Source organism: Oculina patagonica, chromosome 5 (genome assembly GCF_052425735.1).
Source record: "Oculina patagonica isolate OP01 chromosome 5, crgOcupat, whole genome shotgun sequence".
Taxonomy (NCBI): domain Eukaryota; kingdom Metazoa; phylum Cnidaria; class Anthozoa; order Scleractinia; family Oculinidae; genus Oculina; species Oculina patagonica.
In genome coordinates this window covers 33,030,927-33,048,167 of record NC_135762.1, presented here as the reverse complement: position 1 = coordinate 33,048,167, position 17,241 = coordinate 33,030,927, and the positions used below count along the sequence as shown (strand labels likewise).

The window sequence follows — 17,241 nt, the reverse complement described above, 5'->3', positions numbered from 1 at the left end:
TTAATTTGACGTAGTGTTTTGGCATCGCCGATGCTTTAAAAACGCCCTAACAGAGACTTAAAGATATAGGACGCGGCGGAACCGAGACGTAGCCTCCTACGCGAACATTTTTCAGTTCAAGCCGTCATTTCTAAAACCACAGAGCGCCTCAGATGTCACTATAAGCCTTAAAATCATCTAAGACACGAATGATGGCTTCAGTTGCGGCAGGTTGCCATCCGCTTTAAAGATGTCGACGTGCCCAGTATTACGCACATCATTTCTGCCTTCCGCGTTGTTTTTCCTACTCAAGGGTCAAGTGTCTTATTACAACAAAATAAACCGACATTGTCAACATATTTCGCGTCATTTTGTACACGTTACGAGCGCACTGGACGCAACGGAACTTACGCATGGATATATAGAGACATCATGTGTGTGAAACATGTGAAAGATGCACACTTGTGGACTAATAGTGGCTAGAAGAAGTAGATTGCAAAGTTAAACATTTGACTACTGTTTTAAAAAAATGTTTTGTTCTATCTTACCATTCTTTTGATTTCGAGAGTCTGTTTATTATTCAATATCTCAGCTATCCGTATATTGTTCCTTGTGGACGCCAAGATGTCACTGATATTGCCACCAAATTAAATTTCAGTGCGTGTTTTGATTGTTTGATCTCAAAAACACTTATTCCCTGTTCCTTACTGAAAATTTACTAATATACTAGGGTGTTGAGCGATAAAATTTGTTATATATCGTTAACAATGGATGTTTTTTTTTTCACTCGGTTTAATTTTTCTTGTTTAACAGCAACAAAAACAAAAACAACGACAGTACATGTCAGGGCTAAAAAAAACGACTTCTGGGCGGTTTTGCATTGTTTTACAATGTGCTTATTTCCGATTATTAGCTTATCTGATTTGAGTACAACGACCTTTGAGTCTGCGCAGAATGCCTGAAAGTCAATAAAAAATAACAAAGGGTGGGTATGGAGGGTGAAGGAGAAGGTAGGGAAAAGGAGGAGTCCACATGCGCACTCGCCTCGGCCCCCGCGCAATTTTGTTTTAACCGCCGTTCGTCCCGAGTTCGTGCTGCTCCGATTATAACCGATCGTCTGGAACAGAAGGATCCTGGTCTGGAACCTAGAATCGTGTCATTTGGGATAGAAATTTGATGGATCGTCATTTGATCGATGGAACTGTGAACCTAAAATTGGTATCTTTCTTAAATAAGTTTTGTATTTTTTTAACTATTATATTTCAAATATTAATGTAAATAGGCACAACAAATAGACCTTTCTCCCATTTCAACGAATAGCAAGCGTAGCGTGGGCAAAAATACAAAAAAATGTATGAAAACATCCACCCTATCCTCGATCTAATGCTATTGTTCGTACGCACTGAAGTAGAATGAGGGAAAGGTCTTTTTTAGACGTTTCATTATTAAACGCTGCGGAGCATGATAAAAACACGCATGACGTCATCACACGAATAAATATCAATTCAAGAACGTCACTTTTGGATGGCGTGTTTTCGGCAAAAGGTTTAAAGAACAATATATCGATGAAAGGTAGGTGAATCGATGAAGGTTGTCAAGGGCACGTCAGTTAATTTGCCAAATTGATGATTATGGTGACAAAACGATCGTCAGCGTAGAGACAATCTCAGAGGCGCTGGTCTAAGCGTTTGTTTTTCCGACACACATCAAGAGCATCTGGGTTGAAGCTCGCAAATTGAAGGTGGTGGCTAACGAGGATACAATGTGGCGTTAGTTTAATGTATAGTTGGTTCATTTAGCTTGTCTTTAAGTGCTGCGTGGTTAAACACTGAAGCACAATAACCGAGCTAGTCATTCATTTATTTAATTTTTATTCTACAACCCTCTTTGAGGGAATAAAAATACAACTTAAATGTAGGAAGACGCCAAGATAAACGTTGAAAAAAAAAGAAGTAATAAATTTTAGCTGCAACACAGTGTTAGTAATTCTGCTAATTCCCTCAAAACTTCTTAACAGAGACGGAAGGTTTTCGGGCAGTATGCTCTGACGAACAGATATCTTATATCATAGCAGAGATGTTTCAAATATCTGCATCGACTTGATCTGTCTCTGCAAAGTCTCTGAAAATTCCTTGGGCTTTCTCATGCAAAACCTATACAACACACAAGAAAAAAAAAATCAAAATCAGAAAGCCATTAAACTTGTGGCATAACCTTGTACATTCACAAAGTTGCTTTTAGAGACCACGTTACATGTGTAAGCAAAGATCACAAACCTTTCTGCATTCCTTAATTCGAAGTTTTCATAACGAGCCACAAGTAACCGGAAGTTCAAAAATTCGCACGGTCTGTAAGCCTGCACATGTATATTGAGGAGATCTGTACATTCTGTGAAATAGATACAAATAACCACTTTCTTTACCTCCTAGGTAGCGGGAGCTATCAATATCCTCTCCCCCTTCTGCCCTCCTGGTCTGCTCCTTTGAAACGTTAATGTCTCCCTCAAACAGATCGGAATTATGGACCCCCACATTCTCTGCAAGAAGCAACAAGCATGATAAATTTAAGGCCACCCAAAGCCAGAGTAGCCTGTCTGTAATTCCCGGGTATGGGAAATCGCTGTACAAGTTAAGCAAGTCAGGGTCGTAACCAAGTATATGGGATCAAGGATCACAGCCTCGGGATCGGGATCATGGACCCGGGATCCCGTGTCACAAGTCATGGCATGTCATGCGATCCGGATCGGCCAATCAGATGGGATCAGAATGGAATCAGGGATCAAATGTTGCCACATTTTGGGGATCAGGAATCAAAATTTAGAACTAAAATTTGGGATCCGCGATGAAAAAATATAACTGGTTACGACCCTGAAGCACGTGCTATTTATACCGAGCATAAGCTAAAAACAATACATAAGTGATAAAACCGATACAAAACAGCTCGTTTATAGTGAAACGTAATATTTACAGTAAGGATCGATCTGTCACCAGCTCCATTGACCGCGATTACATTCAGAAAAATGTGATTCTAGTTAAATAATAGCCAGTAACAGATGAATAAATAAGAAAAGAGAAAAACGGTAGATACCGCCCAGCTGCACCCCACCCTCTCAGATGCACTTTTATTCCCCGTATTCGTCCCAGTGTCAGGTAACCATGGTGACAGTCGATAAAAAAATACGATATTTATCATCACCTGCAGCTTGAGAGCTTTGTTTTTAACCGTGCGCAGCCGGTTCATAATTATTTTGGTTGGCATTTTTTTGTCGTTTTATTTGTCGTTCAAGACTCACGTGGTCCAGCCGGCTCCTTTGTCACGGTCACGCAAGGTTTGAGGTTTACTAGCGATCACTCGTTTAACATGAACACTCTGCTCTCTGTTAAGAGTAAAATGTAGAATTTTGTTTCATTCCAGTTACCAGAAGAGAGGGCTGAATAATCACATAGCGAAACCAAAGACCACTTGGATATGTCGTGTGGCTCAACACTTTTTAGTGACTTAGAAAAAATCCATGTGCGTGCCGCCAAGATAATTTTCGGCTTAGACTGGTTAACCCCTTCAGAAGACGTACTGCGTCAAGCAAAGTGGATACCATTGAGGCAAATGTACATCCGCAGGGTACTTTGTTTTGTCTTCAAATGTGTATCTGGAGGTGCTCCGGTCCAATTACAACACTTGTGGACGGAGCAGAAGACTAATTACAATCTTAGAAGGAAAAATTGCTTGTCAGTACCAAGACCAAAGACTGACTTTCTCAAAAAGTCGATTACTTATGAAGGGGCCACATTATGGAATTCTTTGAATAACGAGGCCCGCCTTAAGGAATCGTTGGCAAGTTTCAAGGGTGCTTTGAAAGTATTAGGGAGTTAGAGGCTGTGTATTTTCGTTTGTTTGGAATGCTTAGTTTGTAGTCTTTATTTGTTATTTAGGGTTTAGTTAGCTTCAATAGTAATTTGTAAACACGACCACATCAGCTATGCTGCAAAACATTTATCGTGTATAAATAAAAGCTTTTATTATTTATTATTATTATTATGTCCAAACTATTTAAAACTACCACTATACGTCAGACCCACGCGATCGCTCGCCTGTAGCTATGTAGCTAATCATTCACCTTTTTTAAAAATATTTACAAATACTCTGCGCTCTGTTTGTGTAATATTTATTTTCGTGTCATTCAAACGTTTGGCTCGGAGCGAGTTCAAGTCGTACAATTTACCCGGAATGTGTTGAATATTGCAAAACAACGACTTGTTTTCTGGATATTCTAAGTTTTGTTTTGAGTTTATTTTGGGAATCGAAACGAAAATTGCAAGCCCAGCAAAAATGTTTCAAGGCACGGGAAATACGTCATTGCGCCAGGGGAATTACCTGCTGAATTGCACAGTCAGGAAGCTATATTTATATCTGCAAAAGCTCGTCGGACGACGCTAAACGGAGAAATAGATCACTAACGGCACTCTGAGTTCATATTCAGTGATATCTGTAATTAAATAAATGATCTTCACTTTAACGTTGCATCCCAAGGAGAAAACTAGTCAAAGTGCATCCACGTTCTTGTTTCCCGGATGATAACACGCTCAGATAGTGTTTATAAATTAGCCCAGTTGCGCGAGTCTTACCGTCAGGATTTTCTGATACAGCGAGCGCTGCTATGACCAACAAGATAACGCCAATCAACTTCATCACGATGTTGCTTGTTTTCAGCACGATAGAATACAACGTTGTTTACTTCTGATGAAGTGTAAGTGACTTATATACTTATTTATACCATGCCATAGAAAATACAGCCAATCAGAATACAGGAAAGCCGTTGTATATTCGACGGTATTCAACCCAACCTTCCCATCGTGCGCTGCGATTGTATTCTCGACGAAATTTAGAAGGCGTATTTTCTATGGCATGGTATAAAATAGTTACACAACACTTTCTCGTGGTATACTATGGAATATCCCACTTGTCACTTGTATTTTCTTGGTATACACACTCGCCTAAAGGCTCGTGTGTATACCGAGAAAATACAAGTGACTCGTGGGATATTCCATAGTATACCACTCGAAAGCGTTGCATAACTAGTATATATACGCAGAGAAAAAAATCAATATATCACCCAACCAATCAGAAACTGGTTTTCTATTAGGTCTCTTCCGGTCCGTCATTTATTCTTTGGCAAGTTATTATTATTTGTGCGAAGATTGATTACCAATATAAAAGATAACAGATGACATATCCGATCATTAAAGGAGACATGGCCCATTTTCTTTCTCAAGTTGAAGTATTTCAAAAATAGCACGCTTTTAGTAATACAGTATAGGGCATGACGATAATAGGAACACTGGAAGACTGCTGCGTGATATTCATCGAATAATTGCAAGTGAAATAAGTGTATAGGTTTTTTAGAACGATTTCTAGTGTCGTAAAAAATGTAACTATTGTGAACTTGGCGCCAATTTTTGCTTCATTTTTTTTTAACTTAGCCTTCTTTGATCTCGGGAATTTGTCTAAAACAAGAGCGAAAAGTACAGAAAATCGTATTATTTCCCCCAAAATATCGGCGAAACTAAGTATCTAATCAAAAGTTAAGAAGCTGTTTAAGTTTTGACGTCACTTTTTGACTCGACGATGTCCCCAATATTAGCTCTATACCAATATCAAAAGTGTTTGCAATAAATGTTTAACACTATCGCCCAGGAAGTCCAGATTACGTTTTCTTTTTTATATGCTAACGCAGTGTAATTTTTAATTGTATTCAGTGGGAGGTCTTTTAATAGTAGCAAAGATATTGGCAAACTTCGTAATAAAATCTCAGCTGATAAGAATGATAGACATTGTGTACAGAAATAGATGGATAAAGTAGATTAAATAACAGAGAAATATCCCAAGGATATCGATAATTGCGTCATTATTTTACTTCTTTCCGATATGAAGTGTTATTGCTTTGGCCACTTGCTACAGGTTGTTCACCATTTTTCTTTCTTTTGGAAATTATTGACCTGATCATATTTCAGTTACAACACTATTTATATTAACTAGCCCAAATCGATATTTTCTGGACGATTTCAAGTTCAAATATGATATCATCATGTGACAAATATGGTATAATAAAGTCTTGCTGTGTCTTTATTATATTTTTTGTGTACAAATCAGTAGGGTATCATCATGTGGACAAATATGGTATGATCATGGCAAGTATGTGTCATTTTGTTATCGACACTGCCTGACCTGAGAGCAAATAAGGCTCTCCCATTGCAATTGGTATCTGTGGTTGAACAAAACGTAATGTCAAATTGTAACCTGATGCAAATGATCTTGTTTTGAAACTAACTTGTGGACCAACATAAAAACATGTCTCCACTTTGCATCTTTCCTTGTTGAATATCCGAACTCTGCAACTAATACCGTATTTTCGTTCAAAAAGCATTTTTAACGGGCTTATTCTCGTTAGGTGTCTGTTATTGAACGAGGCAGTAGGGGAATAAAGAAAGATAGTCTGTAAAGGTTAAAAATAATAGATTTATGACCCTTATGTTAGATAACTCAGAGGAATCGTTGACGTTCTCAGCTCATTACAAGTTTTTAAAGTTTCAAGATAATATCAAAAACCACTTTTTGAAAACCACTTTTTGTGACTTGGGCTCCCTGTTAAAACATTATTATTATTATTATTATTATTATTATTATTATTATTATTATTATTATTATTATTATTATTATTATTATTATTATTATTATTATTATTAAGTCAATTGCTATTTAAGTTGTTAGAGAATTACTGGCGACTCAGTCAACGGCATTAAAATACGTGATATCTTTTTGAATCGTTGACATTTTGTCGTCCCTGGCAACAAATTATCTTGTTGTACAAGTCGTAAACAATCTTTTTTTCTGTTTTAACTTGGTACGAATAGTTCCAACAGAGGAGCAAGAGGGACAAGATAAAACAAAATAGAATGATCAGCGACTACTAGAACGGTGTATAAACAAGCACTCTTGCCTTCCTGGGTTTTAAAGTGCCTTGATCCAAGAAACGATTCTTAAAAAAAATCATTTGACTTGAAAATCATCACATCAGAAATCAAATTAGTCAAAGTACATAACCATTTCAGATATTTTTCGTGCCGAAATCTTTCAAAATTTTGTCAGAAACAAGTTTGGATGCGGACATGAATTCTATCGATCAATATCATATGTAGAGCTTTTCGTACAATCCTTTGATAAAAATCAACAATAGACAACAGGCAACTAAGTATTTGCATAACCAAAATAGTAGTTAAAGAAAATGACCTATATTTTTTCTCTGTGCATGAGGTTTGCCTATGACCTTAAGTCACTATTAATAGTCTGTTGCACTTAACGCTACTAAGTTTTCTTATTCAAGGGTGCTAAAATTAAATACTACTTATTGCTACCGAGTATAATATCATAAGAGAGAAGAACTTAAGTGTAAACGGTTACCACGGCAACATCATGTACGTAGGACAAACAATCGTCGCATTTACCACAGTTTTGAAATTTTGAAATCGACTCATGAGACCCAAGCCTGAGAATTGGCACGGTTTACTAAAAGTAGTCTCTCGCATACAGTATCAGACTCCGATGAAGTAATGAAAGGAATATTTTTTCTTCCTTTTTTTAACTTTTTATGCTCTTGACGCTGTTATATATACTTGTTTGCAGTTAAATCAGCGGTTGTCATCATCAAGAATACAATTAACTAAAATTATTGCATGGATCAAGTCTGCTAAAGTGAGAGTCAGGACCTAGATGTAACAACCTATACTGAATGGTTGAGCCTGATTTTATGACAAAATATGTTTTTACTTTCTAGACGCAGTTTCTAGAGGTTCTGTATGGGCTAGGTTTGGATCTACTAATACTTTCCCGCTTTTGTGTTCATTCAGCCGCTTCTGTAAGTACATTTACGCTTGCCATGGTTTTATTGATAAAACAACATAAAAAACAAATAAAACAACCTGCATTCATAGCATTTTCAATGAGGCACTTCTAAAGAGTAACAGACTGGGGATGAGAGTGTGCCCACGAGTGTTTGTGGGAGTGAGAACACGACACGCGAGTGTTTATGGGTGTAAGAGCACGGCACGCGAGTGTTTTTGTGTGTAAAAACACAGCAAGACTTTCAATTAAGTCCTCCGTCTCATTTATAGCCCGTCGTTCTCGCGACTTCGTCGATCAACACGTGAGGTCGACTTGTGGCAAGTCTAAAACACGGCACGCAAATATTTAAAGGATGTAAAACAAGGCAAATGAGTATTTTGAGTGTGTCGAAAAATTGCAAATGAATCAGAAACTTATTTTTTGGTATTATGAAAAAAAAATATTATGCTGGTATTAATCTCCAAGCTATTAGAAGAAACTTCAATTTAAGTTTGTTTCCAGCTGTTTTTACGCTGTCTGAGCTAATTTTGCCTTGTTTGTTTCTCACGGCCATCACCAGGGTGTTTGATGAATAAAAAAAGCAATAAAAAGATGAATCACCACTTAATAATGTAAGGTAATTTCCATCAAAAAAGGCGCTGTAAATTTAAATATTTCATGAAATATATTTTAAACACGAAAGACAGCCGGTGTTTCATCGGGATATCCAAATACGGAGAAGAGAGTTGAAAATATGATGCGTAGCGGAGTATTTTTGACGAAACTCGAGGCGTTTGGATAGCAATGAAACACTGTCTCGAGTGTTTGATATATCTTCTCAATCGAAACAAAAATTAAGGGGTAAATGGAGAAAAAAATTCAAATCTATGCTTATTCAGACCGGGTATCCAAGCCGCCTCCATGGGTGTGATTTTCTATGTTTTTATGTTTTAACATAATTAATTATTAATGCGAGATCGATTCTTATGTCTATCTCACTACAAACCGTAGAAAAAAAATGAATAATTCACGAAATTCACAAAAACGCAAACAGGAAGAGTTACTATAGGACCTATAGCATCGCAGCCTGTTTTAGAAAATACACTGAGCTGTGTTGTTTTCGGTGTTGGCCTCTTCTCCAATTGGTAAGCGTTGTTATATGCTTTCTTTCCCCTGTAACAAAAAGCAAAATTATTTCGTCGACTTTCGCTGTAAAATACGGATTTGAAGACCCCAAGAGTTCGTATTTAACGTCAATGATGAATAATACCGACAAACACAACAACGGATCGGCAGAAGGTCACTCAGGGAATGAAGACAACTCTACTTCGGAAACTATTGTCATCATAAACTGTGTTCTTAATGCTCCATTGATGCTTATATCCATTCTGGGCAACGCTTTGGTATTGGCCGCCATAATAAGAACTCCTTCCATTCGCTCAACTTCGACGACTATGCTCTGCAGTCTCGCTGTTTCAGACCTTCTTGTTGGACTCATTGCACAACCGATTTATATTGTACGAGAACTTACGAAAGACCGTTTCGCATACCGTTTCTGGAGCGCGATAGGGCCTTCTTTATGCGTTGTTTCTCTTTTGACCATAACAGCCATCACAGTGGATCGATTTCTGGCTCTTCACTATCACATGAGATATGCTACTTTAGTGACTAAATCCCGCGTTAAATATGCTTTAGTAATTACATGGTTGATTAGCTTCCTTATATCAGGTTTCGATTATTGGAGCCGGCGTTTACATAATTTTATTTCAGGTGTTATTATTATCATTTGTCTTCTAATATCCACGTTGTCTTATATCAGAATTTATCGCATTGTTCGTCGGCATCAGTTACATATCGACGCTCAACAACAGGCAGTGCAAAGTTCCAATGCTGAAAATAACTTAAACATGGTGCGACTGAAAAGAAGTGCAATGAACACTTTCGTGTTTTACATAACTTTAGTTGTATGTTATTTTCCTTTATATGTTTTATTAACTCTTCATGGAATCGCGGACAAGGACTGGCAACCAGAATGGGACTTTGCTCATACTGCAGTATTCATGAACTCGTCTATCAATCCGTTTTTGTATTGCTGGCGTCTTAGCGAGCTTCGAATGGCAGTTGTAAAGACAGCAAGACAGATGTTATGTAGGCAAACGGAAGAAAACTAGACACTTTTTCTGAATACTGACGAAATTTAAAATGAAAGGAACACGGCGAAGCAGCAATTTACCATTGCTTCTGCACTGTCAGTCAGTTTTATAGCTGATGTTCAATTAAAGATCACTATAACGAAATGGAAATAAAAAAGAAATAACGAAATTTAATTTGCAGGAGGTGTACTGATACTGACATTTTTCTCGGTGTATTGGGCAATATAACAATAATTATTGTTACAAACACGTACTTCGTCCTTTATTCGATCGTCTGTATTTATTTAAATAAAAAGCCAAATGAAACAACCTGCGTCTATAGTATTTCCAATAGGTTACTTCCAAACAGTGACATACTGGAGGCGGATTGTGCCCATGAGTATTTATGTGAGTAAGAACACAGCACGCGAGTGTTTATGGGTGTGACACCACGGCACGCGAGTGTTTATGGCCTATATGGGCGTGAGGGTATGACACGCAAACGTTTATGGGTGTGAAAGCACGCCACGCGAGTGTTTATGGGTATGAAAACACGGCACGCGAGTGTTTTGACAATATGGGTAAACGGCAGACGAATCAGACTGAAACTGATTTTTCAGACAAAATGGGGATATACGGGTGGCCGAGATTGTGTCCTGACTATGGGTATGGGAACATGGCACGCGATTGTTTAAGGGTATGATAACACAGCACGCAAGCGTTTATGGATGTGATAACACGGCACACGAGAGTTTGTGAATGTGAGAACACGGCACGCGAGTAACAATGGGTATGAGGACATGGCACGCGAGTGTTTATGGGTATGAGTACATGACACGCGAGTATTAATGGGTATGAGAACACGGCACACGAGTGTTTATGGATGTGAGAACACGGCACGCGAGTGTTTTGACGGTTTGGGTAAACGGCAAACGAATCAGACACTTATTTTTCAGGCAAATGGTAAAAACTATCGTCCCGAAGCTATTGTAAACTGTAATAATTTCCACTGCGTTCACATTTGTAACTTTATTCATTTACAGTCGTAGACTGGTAACCCCATGGCCATCGCTTAAATAACTAAAAAATGCAATAATTTAAAAATATCTAACTATGAATAACGACAAGCATAAAATTGGCAAAATTGATAAAATGAATTAAATATAATAAGTATTGCAAAGATTTAATAGTGCAAAGTACTATTCTCTCCATTCAAACTTAGTAGTATGTTTAGTCCTAAGGATTTCATTCCCGAGTCTCTAAAATCACGTGTTGTGTACCGGTCTAATTTACGTGTGCGATGGCTGATGATGATGTTTGAAACATCGAAACATGTTCCGAAAACTGAATTGCGTTGTTGTGTTTTTAAAAAAAATTAAATAGACAAAATAAATAATGGGAAGATAATGTTCAAACAATCATAACAAACTTTAATTTGGGATTGTTGACAGTCGTCATTTTTAAACACTGTCTGCGTTAATTTTTTGTTAAGTTTCATACAATAACTGCTATATGGTTCAAAAATATGCATGGATGTTTTTCAGCGAACATACAGTTGAATCTCAATAACTCGAACCCTCAGTAACTCGAACCTCCCGTTAACTCAAACCTTTTCTATTCCCCTTCAGGTCGTTTTCTTACTAAATTTACCCTCGATAACTCGAACTCCCGATATCTCGAACCTTTTTCGATTTCCCTTGAAGGTTCGAGTTATCGGGATTAAACTGTAATTTGTTGTGAGAGAGCGAACATTTTTGGGAGAACTAAGTTTGGTGAAAACAGCGATCTTTAAGGGAATGGTGATATCATGTCCAGGGACAAATAAGCGTGTATTTTGTTGAAGGAAAATGGAAACCATTATATTCATGCTGGATGCATATCTTAGCATCTAATAAAGGAAGCAACACAGTAGCTGAGCAAGCAATCAACCTTTATTATTATATTCTCTGAAAAAGTAAACATTACAACTTAATGGACTTGAAAATCGATCGATGGTTGCGGGTTCAAGTCCCGTTCTGACCACAAGCAAGTGTTAATCTTGGTAGTCTCGTGTTCAACTCTTCGGCTACGCTTGTGAACCATCTGGTCTGCCTCCTGACAGTTGAGAGTTTTAACCATGTTTAGTTCATTTACAATACTTTTTTGTGATTGACAACACTGGTCCTAAAAAGGCCTGTAAGAGTAGTGGTCAATTAAGATATATATATATATGTTATTTTGCCGACCGGGAGGTACGTATATGGAAAACTGTGCCCGAGGTGTTAAATGCAGCCCGAGGGCGTAGGCCGAGGGTTGTGCTCAAGACTGAAGGCACAGTTTCTTCCTATACGGACCGAACTAGGCTGGTAAGTAACGTTTTTAGTTTTAAAATAACAAATAACTATATAGTTTTTTAGTCTTTTATTTCTAGCTTGTCTTCTAGTGCTGCGCGGTTTCATTTTGAAAACACAAACGATTCATTAAATTAATTTAATTTCTTTTCTAAAGACGTCTCTAGTAGAATAAAAAAAAATACAACTTAAATCGAAGCAGATGCTGTGATCAAAGTTAAGACCAGGATGAGCACGGAAGGAAAAAAGCAAATAATTTTAGCTGCTGATCACTGTTAGTTTAGTTCTGCTAAGTAACTCGAAACTTCTCAACAGAGATTACAGGTTTTCCTGCAGTTTACTCTGACAGCTCCGTGCCATGCGCAGAGACGTCTCCAAGAACTGCATCTACTAGTTCTGTCGCTGCAACTCCCTTAGAAAAAAAAAACGAAAAAAAAAAATCCTTTAAAAGCCAAAAAAACCCATTGCTTCAAAATTCACATCAATCTAATTTTGAGTTAGTCAAAAATTATCTTGTGGTAAAACACAATAAGATTGTTTTTTTTTGTTATGATATATATTGAGAAGATCTGAACATTCTATCAAAAAGATACAAAAAATCACTTTCTTTACCTCCTCGGCGTGCGCACTGGGCCTTGTACAAACGATTTGCCTGTTGAGCATCAATGGAACTTAAACCTTGCCGCTGACCAATGGTGACCTAGAAAAATAAGCCGATGCTAGTTAGATCTAATTAGAATTATACTTCTAATAAGGCAAAAAACATTTAATTAATAAAATTGATTTCTTTTGCTCTATTGGTATTGGCATAACAAAGAAGGCAGTTGTGCTATAGAACATTTGGCTGAAAATACAATATTTTGCTGTTGTTTTTATTATGTTCCGTTTTCGTCTCATTTGTTTTTTGTCATACTTTCACTCATTGTAGAAGTTAAAGTGCACTTGTTTTAAGGTTAAAATCATATGCATCTGGAATAAGTTCTTTTCACAAATTTAAAATTTCAGCCGTAGTTTTATGATTATAACTACCACCATTGTCTTGGAAGCCAGTTTCACTGAGATAATTTAAATTTGGATTAACGCTTATTTAACTTGCTACATAATTTTAGCCTCCTCTACTTTGTCAAAGAGCGTTAAAGGCAAAGTGGTTGGCTATCCTAGAACCATACCCCTGATCTCCTAGGAACAATTGTTGGTCTTCCGTTCTTACTGAACGCTGTGCTCCCATAATGCATCAAGCTGCCGTAGTCGTATCTGGTGCCAAGAGAATCAATCGTCGATCTGGGGTACTTCTGAAAATTTCGTTCCGTCCCTGAAATAAATTGTGTTGGTAATGATGGATACTAACATACCATTGCGTTTCAAGAGAATAGGAAAAGCAGGTAGATAATCTTAAACTTCGGTAATATAAGTGTTGTCTATCTGCATCAGACATTCATTTCCTTTCATTTCTCTAAGTATTTCGGAATTTCAATACCAAGTGTAATTGTTAAATTTCACTGTGGTAATTCGATGGTAGGTTTTTCATTTAACGTAGGAAGCTGCTATAGCTATTTGGAAGTCAATGCTATAAACCGTCCGCCACAACATTCAAATTCTAGAAGTCAATAATCACCTGGCCGGATGTTTCCAAAGTTTACAGTGATGTAAGTGTCTCTGTCAGGACGAGACTGTTCGTGGTAAAAACCGACAGCATGCCCTGAAAAATTGAAAATGCAAAACAAATAAGCTTAGTAGCTCGTAATAATAATGCACCTTAATAATGTTCTTAAAAAATATTTATCAATACAAGCTACTACATTGGTGGCGGCGCCCATGAGCATAACTAGCAAAGAGTGAGCCGAAGAATACAACACGTCGCAAAAATTGAAACCTACGCGCATTTTTGTGCTTGTTAAAATTAAGTTTTGCCTATTATATCTTATGAACCCAAAACGATATTTGTTTTGCTTTTCAGACCAGTACATTAACGGTCGTTTACCAATTTCATGAGCAACGATTCCCCTTGTCAAGCATCCTGGAGCGAGCCAGATATCTTGACCTGATCCTGTTCTTCCCACAAATGACGCACAGCTGAAAGAGAAAATATACTGAGTATTGGTTATATGTATTCGTGTGATTATCTCTTTTGCCAAGTAACAGACATCGGTAGCACCAGTAATTATCCCGGTTGCACTGTGCTTACCCAGAGCCAGATCTGAACCTGACGTAGGCTTGTTCATTAGTCCGCCTTTTAAACCGGATGCAAGTTTTCGATGTCCATTCTGCCATTCCGGCTCTAACGGCGGCTACAGCACGGGAACTGCGACCTAAAAACACAGAAAAATTACTTTATTTTAGTTAAGTAAAGCTTTGTGTAATATTGATATTCTTTTTCTGTTTCGTTGTTTGAAACATGCCATGTGAACTAATGCTCTGTTTTTCTGAACTTGTCACGCTTTGTGCGGTAGTTACAGCTAAAATCTAACAATGAACACCCCGTTCAGACATTGGCCGTTTTCACACCAGAAGACGGACAAATCGTCTAGACAGCCAAGTCGTGAATTTAAGACGGCTTTTTTGACGACTTGTCCATATTGACGACCAAGTCGTCTTTGAAAAATCGTCTTCCCAGACGGCCAAATCGACGGACAAATTCAAACGACTTGTACGTCCAAAATCGTGTTCACACTAAGGCGACTTGTCCGTCTCAGACGATCTGTCCGTTTCAACGATTTGTCTGTCTCTAGTGTGAAAACGGCCATTAATTCGTGATAACTGTTACACACAAACATAACATTAACTTGACATAATCACCACTCCTAAGTGGGAAATTATGACAAGGCAAGAACTAAACGTTTGTTAACCTATAGCATTTTTGTTTAACAAAATTTGTTTAAGTAGGAAACAAAAATGGCATGTTATGTAAATAACAAAGTTAACAACAACAACAAACTTAATGACCAGTTTTAAAGGAGAGGGAGGTTATTAGGGAGGTCATTATATCGTATTATAGCTCTACTGCACTGATTCTTAGTTTATCTTCCACATGCAGGATTAGGTTTTGGTTATTGCCCTAACCTTTTATCTTCCTCAATCGGACAGTCCCTACTAAGAGGTCGATTTACTGATCATAGTAGTAGTCGTAGTTATCTTTGATGAAGGTTGTTAGTCTGAAGGCTTTGAAACGTGCGTATTATTGTCATTTAATCAGTTAACAATTTTAAAACTTACTAAGACTTGAATCGATTGCATAGATTACGATTCCATTTGGCCACAGCCTGAATCTTGATGATCCTCTTTTGCGGGAGCTATCAATATCCTCTCCTGCCTTGGCCCTTCTAATCTGCTCCTTTGAAAGGATCATGTCTCCCTCGAACAGATTAGGGTCCTTGATGTCCGCATTCTCTGCAAAAAACAATTAATTGAATTAAACTAAATTTAAGTTTTCCCTCCGTCGACAACTGTGAGCATAATAAATTTGAGGTCACCTAAAGCGAGTTTCCTTTGTAATGGGAGCAACGTAAGCCATATCGGAGAAAAAACCGCAATTAAATATGCAAGTTCTAGGTGTGAAAAATCGCATCATTTCTAAGCTAAGCAAGCTCTATTTATATACCGTAAAATTCCGGTTATAAGCCCCCCCCCCGCTTATAAGCCCCCCCGGTTATAGGCCCATCATCCTGGAAACAAAAAAATACATCCGATTATAAGCCCCCCCCCCCCCCGGAGATAAGCCCCCCTCTACCGGACGACAGTACTAAATAGGGCTAAATGTTGCTTTATTATGTGTTTTTAACTTAAAAACGTATTTCCATCAACACTCCCGTGGCTCGTTTCGAAACGTTTTTTTCATTCCGCTTATAAGCCCTCCCGGATATAAGCCCCTCCGCTTATAAGCCCACCGAAAACCCCTTACGAAGTTGTATAAGCCCAGGGCTTATAACAGGAATTCTGCGGTATTCGATGAAAATCTAAAAACAGTATAAAGTCGAGGAAATAGTGAAACGCACTATCATTTTACAACAAGATTCTATCTTTCACCAGCTTCATTGTGACCGTGTTTATATTCAGAAATAATGACCAAATCCTCAACTGTGATCCTGGTTAAGAGTTAGTTACAGATAACTAGATAAGAAGAGAGACAAAGACAGCTTTATAGATACCGTCCCTTCTGCACTCCACCCTCTCCGGTGCGTACTTTCCTTCCATTTACCGTGTTTAAATAAAAGTGTAAATTAAATTTATTTGCCCCAGTGTCATGTAACCACGGTGAAACTCGACAAAAATACGATATTTATCACCAACTGTATCTCGAGAGCTTTGTTTTGTCTTTTCATTTTTTTAAAAAAAGAAAAAACTTACAAAAAAATATATTCTATAATATATTAGCTTCATTAGTTTAGGACGCTGTATTGTTACAACATGAGGGTTGAACGAATGTCCTTCTCGTTTGGAAAGAAATCAAAATTTTTCTTCCTTTCATTCTTCATCAGCCGTAGCTTTTTAGCTTAAGTTATCTACGTTAAATTATTATCAGTTTTTCATTAGAAAGCCACTGTTTGAAACACTAACGGCACTCTGAAATCATATTCAGTGATGTCTGTAGTTTGAATACATGATCTTCACAGTAATGTTGTCCTCCCAAAAAGAAAACTAGCCAAAGATATACCATGTTCTTGTTTCCCGAAAATAACACGAATAGCAAATGTCTATCAATAAGCGTAGCCAAGACTTACCGTCAGGATTTTCTGAGACAGTGAGCACTGCTTTGACCAACAACAGAATGCAAATCCACTTCATGTTACTTAAATGTTCTCCGCAGCACGGTGAAATACAGTGTACAACGTTGTTAACTTCTGCTCAAGTTTAAGCGACTTATATATACGCAGGAACAACAATTAGTCCATCACGCAGCCAATCAGGGACTGGTTATTAAGGTCTCT

At 37.7% G+C, this 17,241-nt stretch overlaps 3 protein-coding genes across 3 annotated transcripts in view; 2 read left to right on the top strand and 1 right to left on the bottom strand.

The window, feature by feature from the left end:
- The window catches only part of LOC144653754 (protein SpAN-like), a 177,039-nt gene that overhangs the window by 91,017 nt on the left and 68,781 nt on the right, over window positions 1–17,241 (top strand). The gene's annotated exons all lie outside the window — the stretch shown is intronic.
- On the top strand, window positions 9,111–10,180 carry LOC144653771 (histamine H2 receptor-like). The gene has a single exon (XM_078513870.1). It carries the CDS (start codon window positions 9,111–9,113, stop codon window positions 10,023–10,025), a length of 915 nt encoding a protein of 304 aa, XP_078369996.1. The 3' UTR covers window positions 10,026–10,180.
- On the bottom strand, window positions 11,900–17,135 carry LOC144653777 (zinc metalloproteinase nas-15-like). The gene is made up of 8 exons (XM_078513878.1): window positions 17,035–17,135; window positions 15,530–15,703; window positions 14,502–14,625; window positions 14,298–14,389; window positions 13,932–14,015; window positions 13,486–13,628; window positions 12,929–13,016; window positions 11,900–12,728 (listed from the first exon to the last, which is right to left on the bottom strand). The coding sequence occupies exons 1-8, from the start codon at window positions 17,096–17,098 to the stop codon at window positions 12,625–12,627; spliced, it is 873 nt and encodes a 290-aa protein (XP_078370004.1). The 5' UTR covers window positions 17,099–17,135; the 3' UTR covers window positions 11,900–12,624.